The sequence below is a fragment of the Symphalangus syndactylus genome, chromosome 3, assembly GCF_028878055.3.
Source record: "Symphalangus syndactylus isolate Jambi chromosome 3, NHGRI_mSymSyn1-v2.1_pri, whole genome shotgun sequence".
Taxonomy (NCBI): domain Eukaryota; kingdom Metazoa; phylum Chordata; class Mammalia; order Primates; family Hylobatidae; genus Symphalangus; species Symphalangus syndactylus.
In genome coordinates this window covers 52,688,849-52,707,434 of record NC_072425.2, presented here as the reverse complement: position 1 = coordinate 52,707,434, position 18,586 = coordinate 52,688,849, and the positions used below count along the sequence as shown (strand labels likewise).

Here is an 18,586-nt window from a genome sequence, read left to right as displayed (position 1 = left end):
CAAAAAGTTAAAAAACTCAAACCGTTTTCCTTCACCTCCCAAAAAAAGGGGCAACCCTGTTCTCTCCTCACTCCCCACTGATCTATTATCGGATCAAGCAAAATTTGACTATGAGCTTGTCCAATGATGTTCCCAGGTGGTGGGGTAGAGAGGTCTCCTTTTCTTTTTTTTGAGACAGAGTGTCACTGTCACCCAGGTGGGAGTGCAGTGGCGCCGTCTCTGCTCACTGCAACCTCCGCCTCCAGGGTTCAAGCACCTCCCGAGTAGCTGGGATTACAGGCACCCGCCACCACGCCCAACTAATTTTTGTATTTTTAGTAGAGATGGGGTTTCACCATGTTGGCCAGGCTGGTCTTGAACTCCTGACCTCTTGATTACTGACCTCGGCCTCTCAAACTGCTGGGATTATAGGTTTGAGCCACCGCGCCCGGCAGAGATCTTCTTTTCAAAAAACACACACCTTCACACACTCTGCTCAGAGCAAGTCACTAATAAGTCCCTCACATGTATGAAATTGTACATGGTTCAGGTGTGTGGGACTACAAAAAATACTGAGATCCACAGATAGAGTTTGCCATTACCTTCTTACTCAGAGGTTTCTTGCCTCTAAGCTTCTGCTCCAATGGACAATTAGAAATGATCAGAATTAGAAAGTATCAGAGCAATGCTTTAAGGGGCATTTTACAACCCACAGCAGTAGCACTAAAAAAAAAAGTTCGTTGAGGAATAAAAAGTATACATCACTGATGTTGCTCAATCATCTTTACTCTGTCAACTCACAACTCAAAGCTGGGGAGCTAGCAATATGTTAGAAGTGATTGATGAAGAGATGCCACCCTAATTTCTACACAGGGCATGCTACCTCTCTCTGCCTGTCTTTAAGGAAAAACATTTTCTTAGATTTAAAAATATTCAACGTAGGATTCTTGGGAAATGGAAAAGTACAAAAAACAATTAAATAAATTAGCTAATCATACCATATGGTGATAATTTTTGTCTTTCTTGTATAAACATATAAATTATTTTGTTCAGAATCAGGATTTTACTGTAGTTTTAGGACCTGATTTTAAAAACATTATGCTATGAGCATTTCTAAATTATTTCGGATTACATGATTTTAACGGAGACGTTCTGCCTGTGACTGTACCATAAACTACTTATTTCCCTAATGTTGGATTTAGTTGTTTCCCTCATTTGCTTTTTCGTATCACAATATGAATATCCTTCAATATGTGACATCATTTCTCATAAGTTTTTAAAGACAGCACCACAGGAATGGGTCAAAGGGCATGGAATTACTTGGATCCTGGAATGTATCTGCCCATTTGCCTTCTGGAAAGGCAGTGCCAATTTAAACTCTTTCCAGTGTCACAGGAACACTCCTTGTCTCACCACACCTGTGTTGGCACTGACTATTACTATTAAAAACATGCCCTAATTTAACAGGCAAAACTCCTAGCCTAATTTCCTTAATTATTAGTGAGGCCAGGCTATTTTTCCCTTCTTCATAGTTAGGTGTATTCCTTTTATGAACTACTGTTCATATCCACTGACCATTACGGGAACCCTGTAGGAAAGCGGATAAAAAACAATTCATGAACCATAGCACTTGGGAAATGGACAAAGAAAACATTCAAAGTGTTAACGACCAGATTATTTATGTGAAAATGAAATTGAAAATGAATATTTCTAAAAACCAAAATGTACAGTTACTTAGAAAGCCTGCTCTCAGCAAGAAAAATATAAATTAGTAAAAAAGTAAAAATTATAAAGCGGAAATAAATTTCAAGATATTTAATTTTACTTCTTGTTGCTCATTTAAAAAAAAGTTCTAAGGCTTACAGACCTTGGAGAAAAAGAGCACATACAAAACATGAATCTGATGTTTTCCAAATTTATACAACACTAACTTGGCAAAACAAATGGCAGCAGACTGCAGTTCTATTACTGAATACAGACTAGCTTTCTATTACTGCATCATCATAAGAAACATCTTTTTATACTTTGTAGAAATAAATTAACCAGTGGAATGGGCTGTTTTCAGATTTTGCCTATAGATTTTTCTAAATTGTGTAAATGTGAAACGTTAGCCTACAGCAGATTTAGTATAAAATGGCAAGATCATGCACAGTCATCATGAGAATATGTATATTCATGAAGTGATGCACTTAGGCTGACACCTAAACAAAGATGACAGAATCCTAAATGAATAATGCAAATATTTGGAAAATTGAAAATTAACACAAAATACACAAAATTAAGAAATGTGATGAGCATTTTTATCATTTATTCTAGTTATGAATGAGTTGCACTGGCAAAGTCCACTTGAAACTGTGTCTGAGATGAAGACACACATCATGGTGCCCTGCTCGGAACCACAGACCTGTGCTACTTTACTTACCCATGTCATCAGGGGAAAATAAATTATAATTTTAACGAGGATGCTCTGAACACACTTCCTCTGTTTCACTCTAATCAGAACACCAAGGAGCTACTTCCAAACCACCATCACCTGGGGTTATGTTAGGTTCTTGAGAGGAAAGAGCTGAAAACAGGGCTGCAAGCTGGATGGAGACCACGTTAGGGGCAGTCATTTCCCACAGGCAGCAGCTGCTACTCAGAGCAGGATACAGGTGGGGTGGGGAGAAAGGGCTTCACTTTGTTCATATATTAATATAATAAGCTTGCTGCCATTCTTTCCTCATGTAATTGATACATGATTTATTCTGGAATGAATAAGCCTATTCTGAATTTGCTAGGTACATGCCATTAAAGGCCTAGTAAGTTTTGGTGTCCTTATGCCCAGCTATGAGTAGACATCTCCCCGCCTCACTAAGCACATACTGTTTTACAGCCTCTCTTGATCTCTTAGAAAGCTGCTTGGATTACCTCCCTCCAATTTGCTATATGTAATTACAGCAATGACAAGGCAATTACAATCAGACTTGGCTCTCTGACACGAAGTACATTTAATAAGCAGGAACATCTTAATATCCAAATGTGATCCACAGGCAAGTTTTCATGACAAATTACCATTTCATATATAATTTAGCTGGTTAGAAAGTACAAAAGAACTGTGTAATTTTCTTCAAAAGAATCATACCTTTTGATCTTCGATCTCTTGTTCTTTTAGTAGTCGCTCGAGGTCAGCCATGTCATTATGCTTAAATAACTTAATGTCACTACGGGATGCCTGTAATCCTTTCTGAATAGCAAAGCAGGCAGCTCTATCTCTGCAAGGAAAAGAGATCCACCAAATTGGGTTTAAAGGGTCTCGTCAACATTCTCAAAAAGGAATGCTTGTTTTTGTAAGCTGACCAATCACTGATTGTTAACATGAGCATAGCAAATAAATAAAACACGTTTGAATATTTAAATATCATTGTTTGCTCTTCATCCATGAGTCCTTTTCACATAACTACCATATTTAATCTATTCCAAGAAGCGCACTCTCACTATATATTAATCTCTCTGAAATCAGCATGCATCTTACTATGGATGACATATCAGTTTATTCACATACTTTTCTAAGAAACATAAAATACTGGTGTGCCTCACCATCAGTGGCATCTCTGATTTGACTGCCACATTACTCTGCCATTATTTTGCCCTGAGAAGTAATACTGGTAGCCCGGCTAGACAGAAAACTTTTAGATAATGACTATTCTACTGTAGCCAAACACCACAGAAAAAAATGAGGGGTACCCAGCCCCATCCATGTCAGCAAAGGCTGAGCAGGGAACCTAGACTTTGACCCTCGAGGGGCTGTAACGAGGCGACACCCCTCCTAAGGTGGTGTCAGGGAAGGCCAAGTAGGAAGCTGAGCCTTTTATTCCTATCAGTTGGTAACAAGTGGACCCCCTCCACCCCCACTGTGGTGTCAGCAAAGAACATATGGAGAGTCCTAACTTCCACCTGCACTTGGGAGTAGTGGGCACCCTCCCCATCTCCTCCTGGGCAGTGTCATAGGAGGGCGAGTGGAGAGTCAGGACTATTACCATCACCCAGCAGCAACAAAGAAACCCCCAATGATGTCAGTGGAGGCCGAGTAGGGCCCCTGAATTGTTCCTCCTCCTGGCAGTATGAGGCAGCAGTCCCCCAGCCCCTTCCCCTGTTGGAACCATGTCAGAGAAAGCCAAATAAAAGAGATGGCTTAAACTAGACATGGACTACAGCAGCATAATATGAAAGTGTCTAGGTTTCCATCAAATATCCCTTATATCAAGAACCAGAAGATATCAAGTAGAATGAAACAACAAACGCCAACAGTGAGATGACAGAGATATCAAGATTATCTTACAATAATTTTGGAGTAGCCACGATAAAAAATATTTTCGTGAGCCACCATGAAGACACCTGAAGCAAATGAAATAATAAAAAGCCTCAGTGATGAAATGGAAGATACAAACAAGAGTCCTACAGAGATAGCAGAACTGAAAAACCAAATTACTAAAATAAGAAGCTTAGCGGATGGGTTCAGCAGCAGAATGGAGGCAGAGGAAGGATCAGTGAACTGAGACAAGCAATAGAAGTTATTCACTGACAGCCAGGTGCAGTGGCCCACGCCTGTAATCCCAGCACTTTGGGAGGCTGAGGCGGGTGGATCATGAGGTCAGGAGATCGAGACCATCCTGGCTGACATGGTGAAACCCCATCTCTACTAAAAAAAAAAAAAAAAAAAAAAAAAAAAAAAAAAATTAGCTGGGCGTGGTGGTGGGTGCCTGTAGTCCCAGTTACTCAGGAGGCTGAGGCAGGAGAATGGTGTGAACCCGAGAGGCGGAGTTTGCAGTGAGTCAACATCGCGCCACTGCACTCCAGCCTGGGTGACAGAGCGAGACTCTGTCTCAAAAAAAAAAAAAAAGAAAGAAAAAAAAAGAAAAAAGAAAAAAGAAATTTTTCACTGAGCACAACAGAAAGAAAATAGACTAGAAAGAAATGAACAGAGTCTCGGGGACCCATGGGATTATAATAAAAGACGTTAACATTTGTGTCATTGGAATTCCAGAAGAAGAGAAAGAGGCGGGGAGCTAAAAAGGTATTCAAATAAATAATGGCTAAAAACTTCCCAAATTTGTCAAGTGGTTTAAATCTACAGATTAAAGAAGCTGAGCAAAATCTATACGGGCAAACGCAAACAAATAGTTGCCAAGGCACATGACAGATAACTTCTGAAAACAAATGACAAAAAAAATCTTGAAAGCAGCCAGAGAAAAATGACACCTCATACGTACAGAAAAACAATTTGAATGACGGGAGGTTTTTCATCAGAAACCAGACACCAGAAAAAAACCATCACAATGTGTTTCTAATGCTGAAAGAAAATAACTGTCAACCCAGAATCCTATAACCAGCTAAAATATCCTTTAGGAATGAAGGTGAAATCAAGACATTCTCAGTTAAGAAAAATGAAGAATATTTGTCACTAGCAGACCTGCCCTAAAGAAATGGCCAGAGGAAGCCCTCTAAACAGGAAAAAAAGCCATAAAAGAAGACTGTTAAATTATCAGGAAGGAGGAAGGAGCACAGTAAGTAAAAAATATGGGCAAATACACTAGGCTTTTTTTCTCCTCTGGAGTTTTCTACATTATTTTGGACAGTTAAAGCAAAAATTACAACACTGATGTGGTTCTCACTGTATGTACAGGAAATATTTAAAACAATTGTAATGTAAACGAGGCAAATAAAGCAATGTAAAGGAAGGCAAAAGTTTCTACACTTGAATTGGTACAATGATGACACCAGTAGTCTATTATAATGTATGTGTAATGTAACACTCAGAGTAATGACTAAAAAAAGCTATACAAAGAAACAGTAAATTCTAAAAACATGTTCAATTAGCCCACAGAAAGGCAGAAAAGAGAAAATAGAGAAACACAAAGTAGAGTGAACAAACAAGAAACAAAAAGCGAAATGGCAGACTTTGTTTTAACAGACTCAAACTCTGCTATATCAATAATTACATTAAATGTAAATGTACAAATATATTATTTAAAGACAGGCAGGTAGAATAAATTAAATAGCATGACCCAACTATATGCTGTCTGTAAGAAACTCACTACAAATATAATAAAATAGGTAGTAAAAAATACAGATATATACACACAACTATGTAATACAAAAAATAACAAAAAGGGTATCTGACAAAGTAAACTTTGGAAGAAAGAAAATTATCAGAGTGTTTGCTTTGGCAGCACATACACAAAAAGTGGAAATTATCAGAAACAGAGAAGAACATTATGAAATGCCAAAAGGGTCAATTCATCAAGAAAACTCAGTAATCTTAAATATGCACTAAACGAAAAAGCTAAAAAATTTGAGATGCAACCGCTGATAAAACTGAGATAGACTAACCCACAATTACAGTTGGAAGCTTCATTATCCTTCAACAACTGATAGAAGAACTAGACAGAAAATCACCAAGATAGAAGAACCCAAAGACACCATCAACCAAAAAGACTTGACATTTATAGAACACTCCACCAAACAGCAGCAGAATACACATTTTTTAAGTGCCCACGTAAGATATTCCAAAATAGACTACCGTATTAGCCATAAGCCAAACTACAACAAATTTAAAGTCCCCAAACACCTGAAAAGTAAACAATACGCTTCTGAATAATCCATAGGTCAAAGGGAAAGTGTAAACTGGGCACAGTGGTGTGTTTTTGTAGTCCCAACTACCCAGGAGGCTGAAGCAAAAGAATCCATTGAGCCCAGGGTTCACGGCCGACCAGAGAAAAATATTTCTTAAAACAAAACAAAAATGAACTAAATACAAATGAAAACACAACACATCAAAACTTGTGAGACACAACTAAAGTAGTGTTGAGAGGGCAATTCATAGCCCTAAATGAACATTAAACAAAAGAGAAAAAGTTTCAAATTAATAATTTAAGCTCCTACCTCCAAATCAAGAAAAAGAACAAAATAAACCAAAAGTGAGCAGAAGGCAGGAAATAGGAGAAATCAATCAATGGAACTGACAATAAAAATACAATAGAGAAAAACCAATGAAACAAAGAGCTGATTCTTTCAAAAGATCAATAAAATTGACAGACCTCTAACAAGACTGACACAGAAAACAGGAGAAAAGGCACAAATTACCAATACCAGGAGTGAAACAAGGTATGTAACTGTGGACTCTGCAGACATCAGAATAATAAGGGAATACCATCAACAGCACCACACATGTACATCTGACAACTTTTAAGAAACGGACCAACTCCTTGAAAAACACAAACTACCTCAATTCACTCAATACGACAGATAATTTGAATAGCCTGATAACTACTAAGGAAACTGAATTCCGAGTTAAGATACTTGCAAAAAAGAAATCTCCAGGCCCAGATGGTTTCATGGGAGAATTCTACCAAACAATCAAATAATTAAAAGTAATTCTATACAAATAGCTCCACAAAATAGAAGATAGAACACTTCCCAATTGATTCTATGAAGTGTTATTCTGCTACCAAAACCAAAGTAAGTATCAAAAAAAGTGTATTATAGGACAATCTCCCCCATGAACACAGATTCAAAATCCTTAACAAAAGATTGGCAAATCGAATTTAGCTTTTTATAAAAAAAATTATACCCCGTAACCAAGTGGTATTTATTTCAGGTATGCAAGGCTGCTTCAATATTTGAAAATAAATCAATGTTATCCACCACATTAACAGACTAAAAAAGAAAAATCACATGATCATATCAACCAATACAGAAAAAGTAGCTGACCAACCAAATTCACACTGATTTGCAATGAAAATGCTCAGAAAAAAAGGATGAGGTGCAGGAAAGTGAATGTAATAAAGAGCATCTGTAAGAAACCTGCACCTAACATTATACTTATTGGTGAAAGAGCAAATGCTTTCTAATATCAGGAACAGGGCAAGAATGTCTTCTCTTACTACTTTTAACACAGTCCTGGAAGTTCTTGCCAGTGCAGTAAGACAATAAAAGGGAATAAAAAGTAAGTAGATTAGAAAATAAATAAAACTATTTACAGATGACATGACGATTGTCTACATGGAAAATCCTAAGCAATCTAGAAAAACAGTTCCTAGAGCTAATTGAGTTTGGCAAGGTTGCGGGATACAAGCTCAGCACACAAAAAATCCATTTCATTTCTACATTTCAGCAATGAGTATGTGGACATCAAAATTTGTATTCGCAAACCACATATCTGATAAAGAACTATGATCTAGAATGTATAAAGAACTCTCAAAACTCATGTGTATAAAAACAAATCATACAACCAGAAAATGGACAATGTAGTATTTATCAAAGGAAGCATAGGAGTTCACCAGTAACCATCAACTTTTTCTGGACTTAAAAAGAATTTATAGTGGGGTGTTGTGTATAAAGTGACACTGAATGACACTGCAGCTGTCTGTAACTCCGCTTTTACTAAAAACCTAGGAACACTGTTTAAGTCAATGGCGCTTCAGTTAGTGATGAGTCTTTCACGTTATTTTTAAACTATTCGCCAAAAATTAATAAAAATATTCATTTTTATGGTCACATTAGTATACTACTTAGACCCAGGACATTTGCTCTAGTGCTCCTAGACTGCTGTAGGGCTATGGTGAGGAATGGGTCACACGTACTGCAGAAGCCCCAGGTAGAGTCAGCTCTGTAGTAATTATGATAGAAGGCTCTGTCGCTGCACAAGCGTTCCAATGGTGAGTGGTAAGTAAGAGGCCAGTGCAGGGCTTGAGGGATGCCAGGCTCTGCAACACAGTTATCTGGCCCGTATTCTGAGCTCCAGCTTCCTTTCATTCATTTACTGAACTACTGTTCATTGACCATTACTAAATGATAAATACTATTCTAAGTAATGGGCTCCCAGCAAGAAACAGAAGCAAATAACCACACAGATATACAATTATAAACCGTTACAAGTTCTACAAAAGAAAAGTACAGTAAGTATGAAGCAAATGAGCAGAGCAGAGTGTGTGTGAGAGTGTGTGTGTGTGTGTGTGTGTGTGTGTGTCTGTGTGTGGGAGGGAGGCTTGAGAAGCAGGGTGACCTTGACAGGCAGTTTGAGTGCTCCTGTGAGCATGGATAAACAAGAACAATAAATTCTCTCTGGCTGTAAGATTTTGTCCACATGCAGCAGGGGTCTTGACCTGCTCTGAGAGGTGTGGGATGGCTTCCTTGCAGAGGTGACGTATGTGAAGGATGAGAAGGTTAAGTAGGAGAGGGGAGGAGGAACAGTGTTCTAGTCAGAACGAGCATGTGCGTGGGCCCCAAGGTGAGAGGACACTGGCATACAGGGCTGGCAAGGCTACAGCTTAAACACCTCGGGGAAAATGGTACAAAATGAGCCTGAAAAAGTGGTGCAGAGCTCACAAGATCATACAAAGGACTTGGGTCTTCATTTTAGGAACAATAGAAGCTCTAAATTGTATTAAATAAAATGTGACAAAATAGGATTTACATTTTAAAAAGATTAATCTGGCTATGATGTTAAAAAGGAAAAGAGGAGGCCAGGCGCAGTGGCTCACGCCTGTAATCCCAGGAGTTCAAGACCAGCCTGGCCAACATGGTGAAACCCCATCTCTACTAAAAATACAAAAAATTAGCTAGGTTTCGTGGCTGGTGCCTGTGGTCCTAGCTACTCGGGAGGCTGAGGTAGGAGAATTGCTTGAACCCGGGAGGCGGAGCTTGCAGTGAGCCGAGATCACTCCACTGCACTTCAGCCTGGGCGACAAGAGTGAAACTCCATCTCAAAATAAAAAAAAAAATTAAGAAATAAAAATAAAAAAAGGCCAGGCGCGGTGGCTCACGCCTGTAATCCTAGCACTTTGGGAGGCCAAGGCAGGTGGATCACCTGAGGTCAGGAGTTCGAGACCAGCCTGGCCAACATGGCAAAACCCCGTCTCTACTGAAAATACAAAAAAATTAGCCAGGCATGGTGGCGCATGCCTGTAATCCCAGCTACTCGGGAGACTGAGGCAGGAGAACTGCTTGAACTTGGGAGGCGGAGGTTGCAGAGAGCCAAGATTGCGCCACTGCACTCCAGCCCGGGTGACAAAGTGAGACTCCATCTCAAGAAAAAAAAAAAAAAGAAAGAAAGAAAGAAAGAAAGAAAGAAAGAAAGAAAGAAAGAAAGAAAGAAAGAAAGAAGAGGAAATTAAAGTCAATTTGAGACCAAATTTTAGTCCACTCATAGGACGACAGGGCTTGGCTTGGGGCGGCAGATGCCTCTGACTGGTTTAATCAGCTGCCTGGGGCCTGCCAGCCCTTGCTTGGCTGTACTCTGCCCTTCACAGTAAACCTCGATAGCACGCATTCAGGACAGGCATGCGAGTGTGAAGATCCACTTGTGGGTAGTCAAAGAAGTGTCCAAGTCATGGCTCCTCCATCCTTAATAAGGTAGGAAGCAAGATCAGCTGAGACCAGGTGACGGGGTGAATGGGTGATGAGACATGGAGAGACTTTGCCGGGCAGTCTGAGTGACAACGTGAGGTGGTGACCACAGACTAGGATACCACACAGCCACAGAGCTGCCCAAAGAAGGTAGATAGCTGTCCTCATCTGGACATCAATAAATAATTATCATGGCAGATAAATGACTATAGACAGCGTGAAGCATCTTTTAAGTGAAGGTTTCACAAATTTTGAAACCTTTGGTGAGGTGACTATTTCTTGAAAAACAAAAAGCAGCATTATTTTATGTAGATAACTTCTAATGAAGTATTTCTCTAAGACAGTCGGTATTATTTCAAAGGCACTGCTATTAGAAAACTAGGTAACGTTTACTTACACAAAAACAATGTCCCCTCTTTTAGAGTAAGCAGGAATAGCGCTGGCTATGGTGGCAAATCCATATGAGTATATAATGGCTTCTTCTGTCTTCATAAATTTTGCCAGGCGGTCTTCCAAATCCAAATGAACATCTATTTCAGTTAAAAAAGTTAAATGGTTAAACATTTCAGTTAAAAAAGTTAAATGGTTAAACTTATAATTATTTTTCTCTACTAAAGAACAAATAAAAGAACACAAGCAGTATAATTACCAATACTTTCACCTTATGGCCAAAATGGAATTGTTTTTAAATGATAGATTATGTAAGATCTATTAAAATAATTCTAGGCCCATACAACTTCTAAAATACGTGAACTAAATCAGCTACGCATCTATCTGCAAAATGTGTTACTGGAGCAGTTCCAACTTCTGGTTATGCTTTGATATCACTCTACTGTAAGACTTCAAGGCCTACCAAGTTTCCCTGCATTAACTGCCCTTGACCAAAACCATTGAGGTCTCACCAACGTTTGATGTTAACTTATTAATGTCTGTTTGCATTTTAGCAAAAAGAACCCTGTATACTTCGCATCAAGAAGGTGACACTTACTAGAACTCCAGTGACCACGCCTCTAACAATCTGTGTCGGCATTTAGTAGTGGCACCTCCCATCACTTTCTGGGGCTGGGATTCTGTCTGAATTTCTTGTAAGTGTAATGAAGAATTCAAATTTATAGTACAAAAGGAAATATAGTCCTTTTATAGATGCACCGTAAGGAGGATGTTGACATAATAATGAGGATAAATTATAATTATTAGACTGACATGTTTTATTTTCCTCTTAAATCATGACTCCTTACAGCCTTTTACCTCTCAGACTGAACCATGAGGCTTCATGCCCTCGGACGGAGGACCAGTGATGCTTAGAATAAATAGGGCACTTGGGCCAGCTTAGAATCTTAAAACTTTAAAGCAGTCTTCAAATGAGACATTATCAAGGAGGGAAAGGGATTTTTAAAAATTCCTTTAGCTCTTTTAGCTATGGCAGGACCCAAGCCTGGAGGACTAGATAACAGAGTTTCACCACAGGCCCTGTGTGGGGAGAGCTCGAAGAAGCCAGGCCCCTCCAGTCTTAGAGCGCTATGGCAGAAAGGAGGGAAATCAGAGGCCACCGGGTTGGATTTTGAGACCCAGGATGAGTGAGCCGTGATGTGTCTACTGATGAGAACATAAGCACAGGGAATGGCAGGCGGTCTGGGCATTCCTGAGCTAGGGGCAGCAGAGAGGGCTGACGGCCTGGCAGGAGGCAGCATATTTACAGACTTCCTAAAGAACGTTACAGAACTGTTAAAATGAACTATTAATTCCATTCCTATCAAATAGTGATAAAATATGAGGCATGCTTCTTCCTATTTGTACGTTAACACAGTCAATATCATTTGATTTCCATTACCAATTGGTTATAGTTATTTTATAAAATGGACACTTTTCATTACACCAACATTAAATAAACGTGGGACTTTACAACACCACACAGAGTTTAGAAGAACGTATCCCAGGTGATCTTCGAGTATAAGATCTCTGACACTACGATCACACGAAATCCAAGGCCGTGATTCCTTGTATCTGACAGCCACCCTCTAGGAGAGATGCTATCAGAAAAGGTTTCAGGCAAAATCTAGCAAGAAAGAGGAAAACAGCCAAGTACCTCTGAGCATGGCTTACTCCTGGGTATGTCTCCCTTCTCATCTTGGGTATGTCTTCCTTCTCAACCTCATTACTGTTCTCTGAGCACCATCACTTTGCTACTGCTCACGTTCCCAGGTAGGAGGCCTCCTTCAAACTATAATGGTGCTTCTAATTGAAAATATCTGCCACAAACCTTCACAGTTCAGCCAGAGGGCAACAGTGGCTTGCTTTCATTTGGTATCTCCGTTTCAAAGAGAAAAACATGCTATGTATACAAACTGTTTTTGCTAACCACAAAAGGGATTTTAAATCATTCTGTAGACTTCTTAGCTCTAAATGACTCTTTTCATTGATGAATGATGAGAATGTAAAACTGAGTATGACCCTGTTTCAGGACTTTAGAGTTACCCACTTGATGAAAATCAGCACGTTACAAATCTTCCCATCATTAGGTATACTCGTAACTGTTTATATACAGTTGCCATAAGTGGGAAGAAGAATCTCTCAACAATAAATCAACGACTTATTGGTTCTAGCATAGTCCCCAAAATTCAAAAAGACTAGTCTTTTCCTTCTATCAAAAGACACTGGGTTTTAGCTGATGTCAGCCTTGCAAAGCAGGTTTTGTGACAGGTAAATATGAGTAACTGCAGAACTTGTTTCTCTGGATGCTCCTTTGTGCAACGAAGAAACTCTCAACCCAAGGGAGCAGAAGGCAGCAAGCAGGAAAACTACAAGGGCACTCACTTTTCTTCAACTTTTGATGTCCGTATCTTCTGTGTATATGATCCATTTCACTAACTGGAGCTGTAGACTTGCATGGAATAAAACTAAAGTACTATATTCTACAATTCACTGTTAGCACTAAACATGGCAGAGAAGTGACCACAGAGGGAGGTGTCCTAGAATGCCTCCGCACACCTCACAGCCCTCAGCACTTTCTTGCACTTGCTTATCTGCCTGTCTGGCTCCCTCACCAGAACCTCAAGGGACAGGAGGCCTCACTACCTCGGTCATCACAGAGCTCAGATTGTAGTTAGGTCTGGGGGTTCAGCTCTGGGCAGCCTTGGTGCCTTCCTCTGTCAAACAGGGGGGATAGTCCTACCTTCCTCAAGGGTTAGTAGGAGGACTGCACAAGTTAATGTTGATAAAACACTCAGAACACTGCCTGGCATGAAACAAGCAATATGCTATTTAAGAGTTTGTTTAATTACATTAATACTTGTAGAATAAAAGAAAAGGTTTTATTTTAAAAGCAAAAACCTGGTCACACTTTAGGCAATCTTCTAATAAAGCTATCTGAATTCTGAATTGTTAAGATTATCTTCCAATAAGAGCCACTTGTTCAGCTTCTCACTTACAAGGAGGAGAGATTATGGCCTTCCTGGTTGTTTTCCAGAGAAAACACCATAAAATAGCTGACTTTAGGACAGTTTAGAAACAAACTACATTTTCTCTTAAGGCCTTCATATTTTTGCATACATACTGTCCCTAAAAAAAAAAAAAAAAAAAAATCCCTAGAGGCCAGGTGTGGCGGCTCACACCTGTAATCCCAGCACTTTGGGAGGCCGAGGCAGGAGGATCACCTGAGGTCAGGAGTTTGGGACCAGCCTGACCAAAACGGAGAAACCCCATCTCTACTAAAAGAAAAAAAAAAATCAGTTGGGCATGGTGGCGCATGCCTGTAATCCCAGCTACCTGGGAGGCTGAGGCAGGAGAATCACCTGAACCCGGGAGGCGGAGGTTGCGGTGAGCCAAGATCACGCCATGGCACTCCAGCCTGGGCAACAAGAGTGAAACTCCGTCTCAACCACAACAACACACACACAAAAATGTCCCTAGAGACATGCACAATTTTTCTTCTTAAGAGTATAAGTGATAGCCCTTAGGTACTCACTGGAACATACAGAGCCAAATGTTTTTCATGTTTTCACATGCGGTATCTTATGTGATCCTTAGCAAAGTGTTCTAAAGCCATGCAAGCAATGATCGTCCCCACTTACACCTGAGAAAACCATGATCCCATGACTGGTAAGAAGAAGTGGCAGATCTAGGAATTTTATGACCAAATTGTAAGGTCCCCTGAGCAGGCTGCGCCATGGTCAAGCCATCGTGACCCCTGTGACCCACACGTACACATCCAGAAGGTGTCCTGCAGCCAGAAAGTCTGGGACAACAGGAAAACCACAAAAGAAGAAAAACGGCTAGTACCTGTCTTAGCTGATTAGCCAACCTTGCGGCATTCTACCATTGTTAACAGGCTCTACCCTAACTGATCAATAATAACCTCGTGACACTGTGCTCTGTAACCTCGTGATAATGTACCTTGTGACATTCTTCCCCTACCTGCAAAAACCAGCCCCTAACTGTAACTTTCCACTGCCTACCCCTAACCTATAAAACCATCTCCAATCCCACCACCCTCTGCTGACTCCCTTTTCATACTCAGCTTACTCGCACGCGGGTGAATAAACAGCCTTGTTGCTCACACTTAGCCTGTTCAGGATGTCTCTTCAATTGGACGCATGCATAACATTTGGTGCCGAAAGCCCGGGATAGGGGAACTCTCCCCGGGAGACCTCTCCCCTGTCCTCCCCGCGCTCTTCCATCAAAGAGACTTCCTTCGACCTCAGGACCTCAGACCAGTCCCCGCGAACACTCCCACCTCTGTCTATGGATCGGGTAAGCTGCCTCGGTCTCTCCTCATCTCTCTCCCTCTTTTTCTCTCCTCAAAATTGAGACAAGGAACCTTCCTCTTATCTGTGTTTCCAAAATCCAACGTTGGTCACGGACTCTTCTTGGGAAGACAGTCTTCCCTCGGTGTTTGGTAAATGCCGGGGATGCCAGCCTTGGCCATTTGCCAGCCACACAACCTGGGACCTCCACTGGGGATGTCCACTGAGGGTGCTAGTGGTTGCTCTTTTCCTTGTCTCTTTCTTTCCCCTCAAACTTTCCCAGTTCTATCATGGGCAACCTCCCGCCCTCCATCTTTCCCACTGGCTTGTGTCCTCAAAAACCTCAAACCTCTTAGCTTTCACCCAATCTAAAGCCTAAACGTCTAATGTTTTTTTCTGTAACACGGCCTGGCCCCAATATAAATCAGACAATGGCTCTCAGTGGACAGAAAACAGCACTTTCAATTTCTCTATTTTGCGGGACTTAAACAACTTCTGTCGCAAAATGGGCAAATGGTCTGAGGTACCCTACGTCCAGGCATTTTTTTACGCTACGATCTCTCCCTAGTCTCTGCTCCCAATGTGGTCCATCCCAAATTTTCCTTATCTCCCTTCCATCTACCTCTCCTTCTTCCACTGGGGATGCTGACTCCTCTTTGTCTGTTAACCCCTCCCATCTTTCTCCCCCGCCACCCACCTATCCGAACCTGGCCCTAATTCCCCCTCAGAACCGAGTTCTACCCACAAGCCACCCCCTTATGCCCCTCCCATTGCCATCCCTCCTCACACCTGCTCTGGCTTACAATTTGGCCCTGAAGCCGACCCCCATACCCCTGCCCAGCAATTTCCCCTTTGAGAGGTGGCAGGAGCCGAAGGAAAAGTCCAGGTTCACATCCTTTTCTCTATGTCTGACCTTTCCCAAATCAGTCAGCATTCAGGCTCTTTTCTGTCAGACCCCACCCAAATATATACAAGAATTCCAATACTTAGCACGGTCCTATAATCCCACTTGGAATGACTTAAATGTCATCTTCACTTTGGACCCTAGCTCAATCTTATGTTGATGACTGCTGGCGCCTTGAAGTACCCCGTGAAGGCCCCAAAGGACCTACCAGGCAGGGGCCCAAGGCATAGCCAGGCAGGACTACACGATCTCTTGTTTAGTTCAGGGGCTTCAGAAAGCTGCATATAAAGCCGTGAATTATGACAAACTAAAGGAGACCACTGAGAACAAAGGTGAAAATCCAGCTCAGTTTATGACCCATCTAGCTGCCACCCTCAGGGGATATACAGCACTAAACCCTGAAGGGCCAGAAGGCCACCTTATCCTTAACATGCATTTTATTACCCAGTCAGCTCCTAACATTAGAAAGCAACTTCAAAAATTAGAGTCTGGCCCTCAAACCCTACAACAGGAATTAATCAACCCTGCCTTCAAGGTGTTGAATAATAGGGAAGAGGCTGCCAGGCGGCAGCGCGCATTTCGGAATTACAAATGCTTGCCTCCACCGTAAAACAAACCCCAGCAGCACCGCCTACCTGCAAAAACTTCAAGGCGTACAAACCGCAGCGTTGAACTGCCCCTCCGGGACCTTGCTTCAAATGTCAAAAACCTGGCCACTGGGCCAAGGAATGCCCACGGTCCGGGATTCCTTCTAAGCCATGCCCCTGTGTGGGCCCTCACTGGAAGTCAGACTGTCTGACTCTCATCACCAATCCTGGAGCTCCTGGAGCTCAAACCTGAAATGACCGACTCCTTCCCAGATCTCCTCGGCTTGGCGGCTGAAGACTGACGTGGCCCGAACATCTCAGAGGCCCCCTGGACCATCACAGATGCCGAGCTTCGGGTAACTCTTACAGTGGAGGGTAAGTCCATCCCCTTCTTAATCGATACCGGGGCTACCCACTCCACATTACCTTCTTTTCAAGGGCCTGTTTCCCTTGCCCCCATAACTGTTGTGCGTACTGACGGCCAAGCTTCTAAACCCCTTAAAACTCCCCAACTCTGCTGCCAAATCAGGCAACACTCCTTTATGCGCTCCTTCCTAGTTATCCCCACCTGCCCAGTCCGCCTATTATTAGACCAAGGTATTTTAACTAAATTATCCTCCTCCCTGACTATTCCTGGACTACAGCCACATCTCAGAGCTGCCCTTTTATCCAATCCCACACCTCCCTCGCAACCTCTCCTTTCATCTCCCCACCTTAACCCTAAAGTATGGGATACCTCCACTCCTTTGCTTGCAACTGATCATTCACCCCTTACCATCCCATTGAAGCATGGCCACCCTTATCCTGCTCAATGCCAATACCCCATCCCACAACAGGCTTTAAGGGGCCTAAAGCCTGTTATTACCTGTCTACTACAGCATGGCCTCTTAGTCCCTACCAACTCCCCTTACAACTCTCCCATCCTCCCTATTCAAAAACCAGATAAATCCTACAGGCTAGTCCAAGACCTTCGTTTCATCAATCAGACTGTCCTCCCCATTCACCCTGTCGTGCCTAACCCTTATACTCTCCTATCCTCAATACCCCCTTCCACAACTCATTATTCTGTTATTGACCTCAAAGATGCCTTCTTTACCATCCCCTTACATCCCTCTTTCTAGCCCCTTTTTGCCTTTACTTGGACTGACCCTGACACCCACCAGTCCCAACAACTCACCCGGACCGTCCTGCCCTAAGGTTTCAGAGACAGCCCACACTACTTTAGCCAGGCCCTCTCCCATGACCTGCTTTCTTTTCGTCCACTTGTTTCCCATCTCATTCAATATGTGGATGACCTTCTTCTTTGCAGCCCCTCTTACCAATCTTCCCAGCAAGACACTATACTGCTTCTTCAACACCTCTACGCCAAGGGGTACAGAGTATCCCCCTCCAAAGCTCAAATTTCTACTTATCTTGGTATAATCCTCCACCAACATAGGTGTGCACTTCCAGCAGACCGTATTCAGCTAATCTCCCAAATTCCAGTCCCTACCACCAAACAACTACTCCTCTCCTTCTTAGGCGCTGTTGGATACTTCTGCCTTTGGATACCAGGTTTTGCCACCCTAACCAAACCACTCTATAAACTCACAAAAGGAAACTTAGCTGAACCCACAGATCCTAAATCCTTCCCTCGCCCCTCCTTTTACTCTAAAAAAGGCCCTAGAGACAACCCCTACTCGAGCGCTTCCCGACTCCTCCCAACCCTCCTTCCTCCACACAGCAAAAACGCAGGGCTGCGCTGTAGGAATTCTTACTCAGGAACCAGGCCTGTGACCAGTAGCCTTTCTATTCAAACAGCTTAATCTTACAGTCCTGGGCTGGCCATCATGCCTGCATGCCACAGCAGCCACAGCCCTTATACTCTTAGAGTTTCTCAAAATCACAGGCTATGCCCCACTCACCTTTTTATAGCTCTCACAACCTCCAAGACTTAGTTTCCTCTTCACACATAAAACACATACTCTCGGCTCCCCGCCTCCTCC

At 42.0% G+C, this 18,586-nt stretch overlaps 1 protein-coding gene across 14 annotated transcripts in view; it reads right to left on the bottom strand.

Moving 5' to 3' along the window:
* The window catches only part of SPTLC1 (serine palmitoyltransferase long chain base subunit 1), an 82,698-nt gene that overhangs the window by 25,458 nt on the left and 38,654 nt on the right, over positions 1-18,586 (bottom strand). For all 14 annotated transcript variants that reach the window (XM_055271962.2, XM_055271960.2, XM_055271963.2 and 11 more), the window contains 2 exons: positions 10,766-10,898; positions 3,104-3,233 (listed from right to left, as the gene is read on the bottom strand). In XM_055271962.2, the coding sequence (XP_055127937.1) occupies positions 3,104-3,233; positions 10,766-10,898 (263 nt within the window). The remainder of the gene's footprint in view (positions 1-3,103; positions 3,234-10,765; positions 10,899-18,586) is intronic.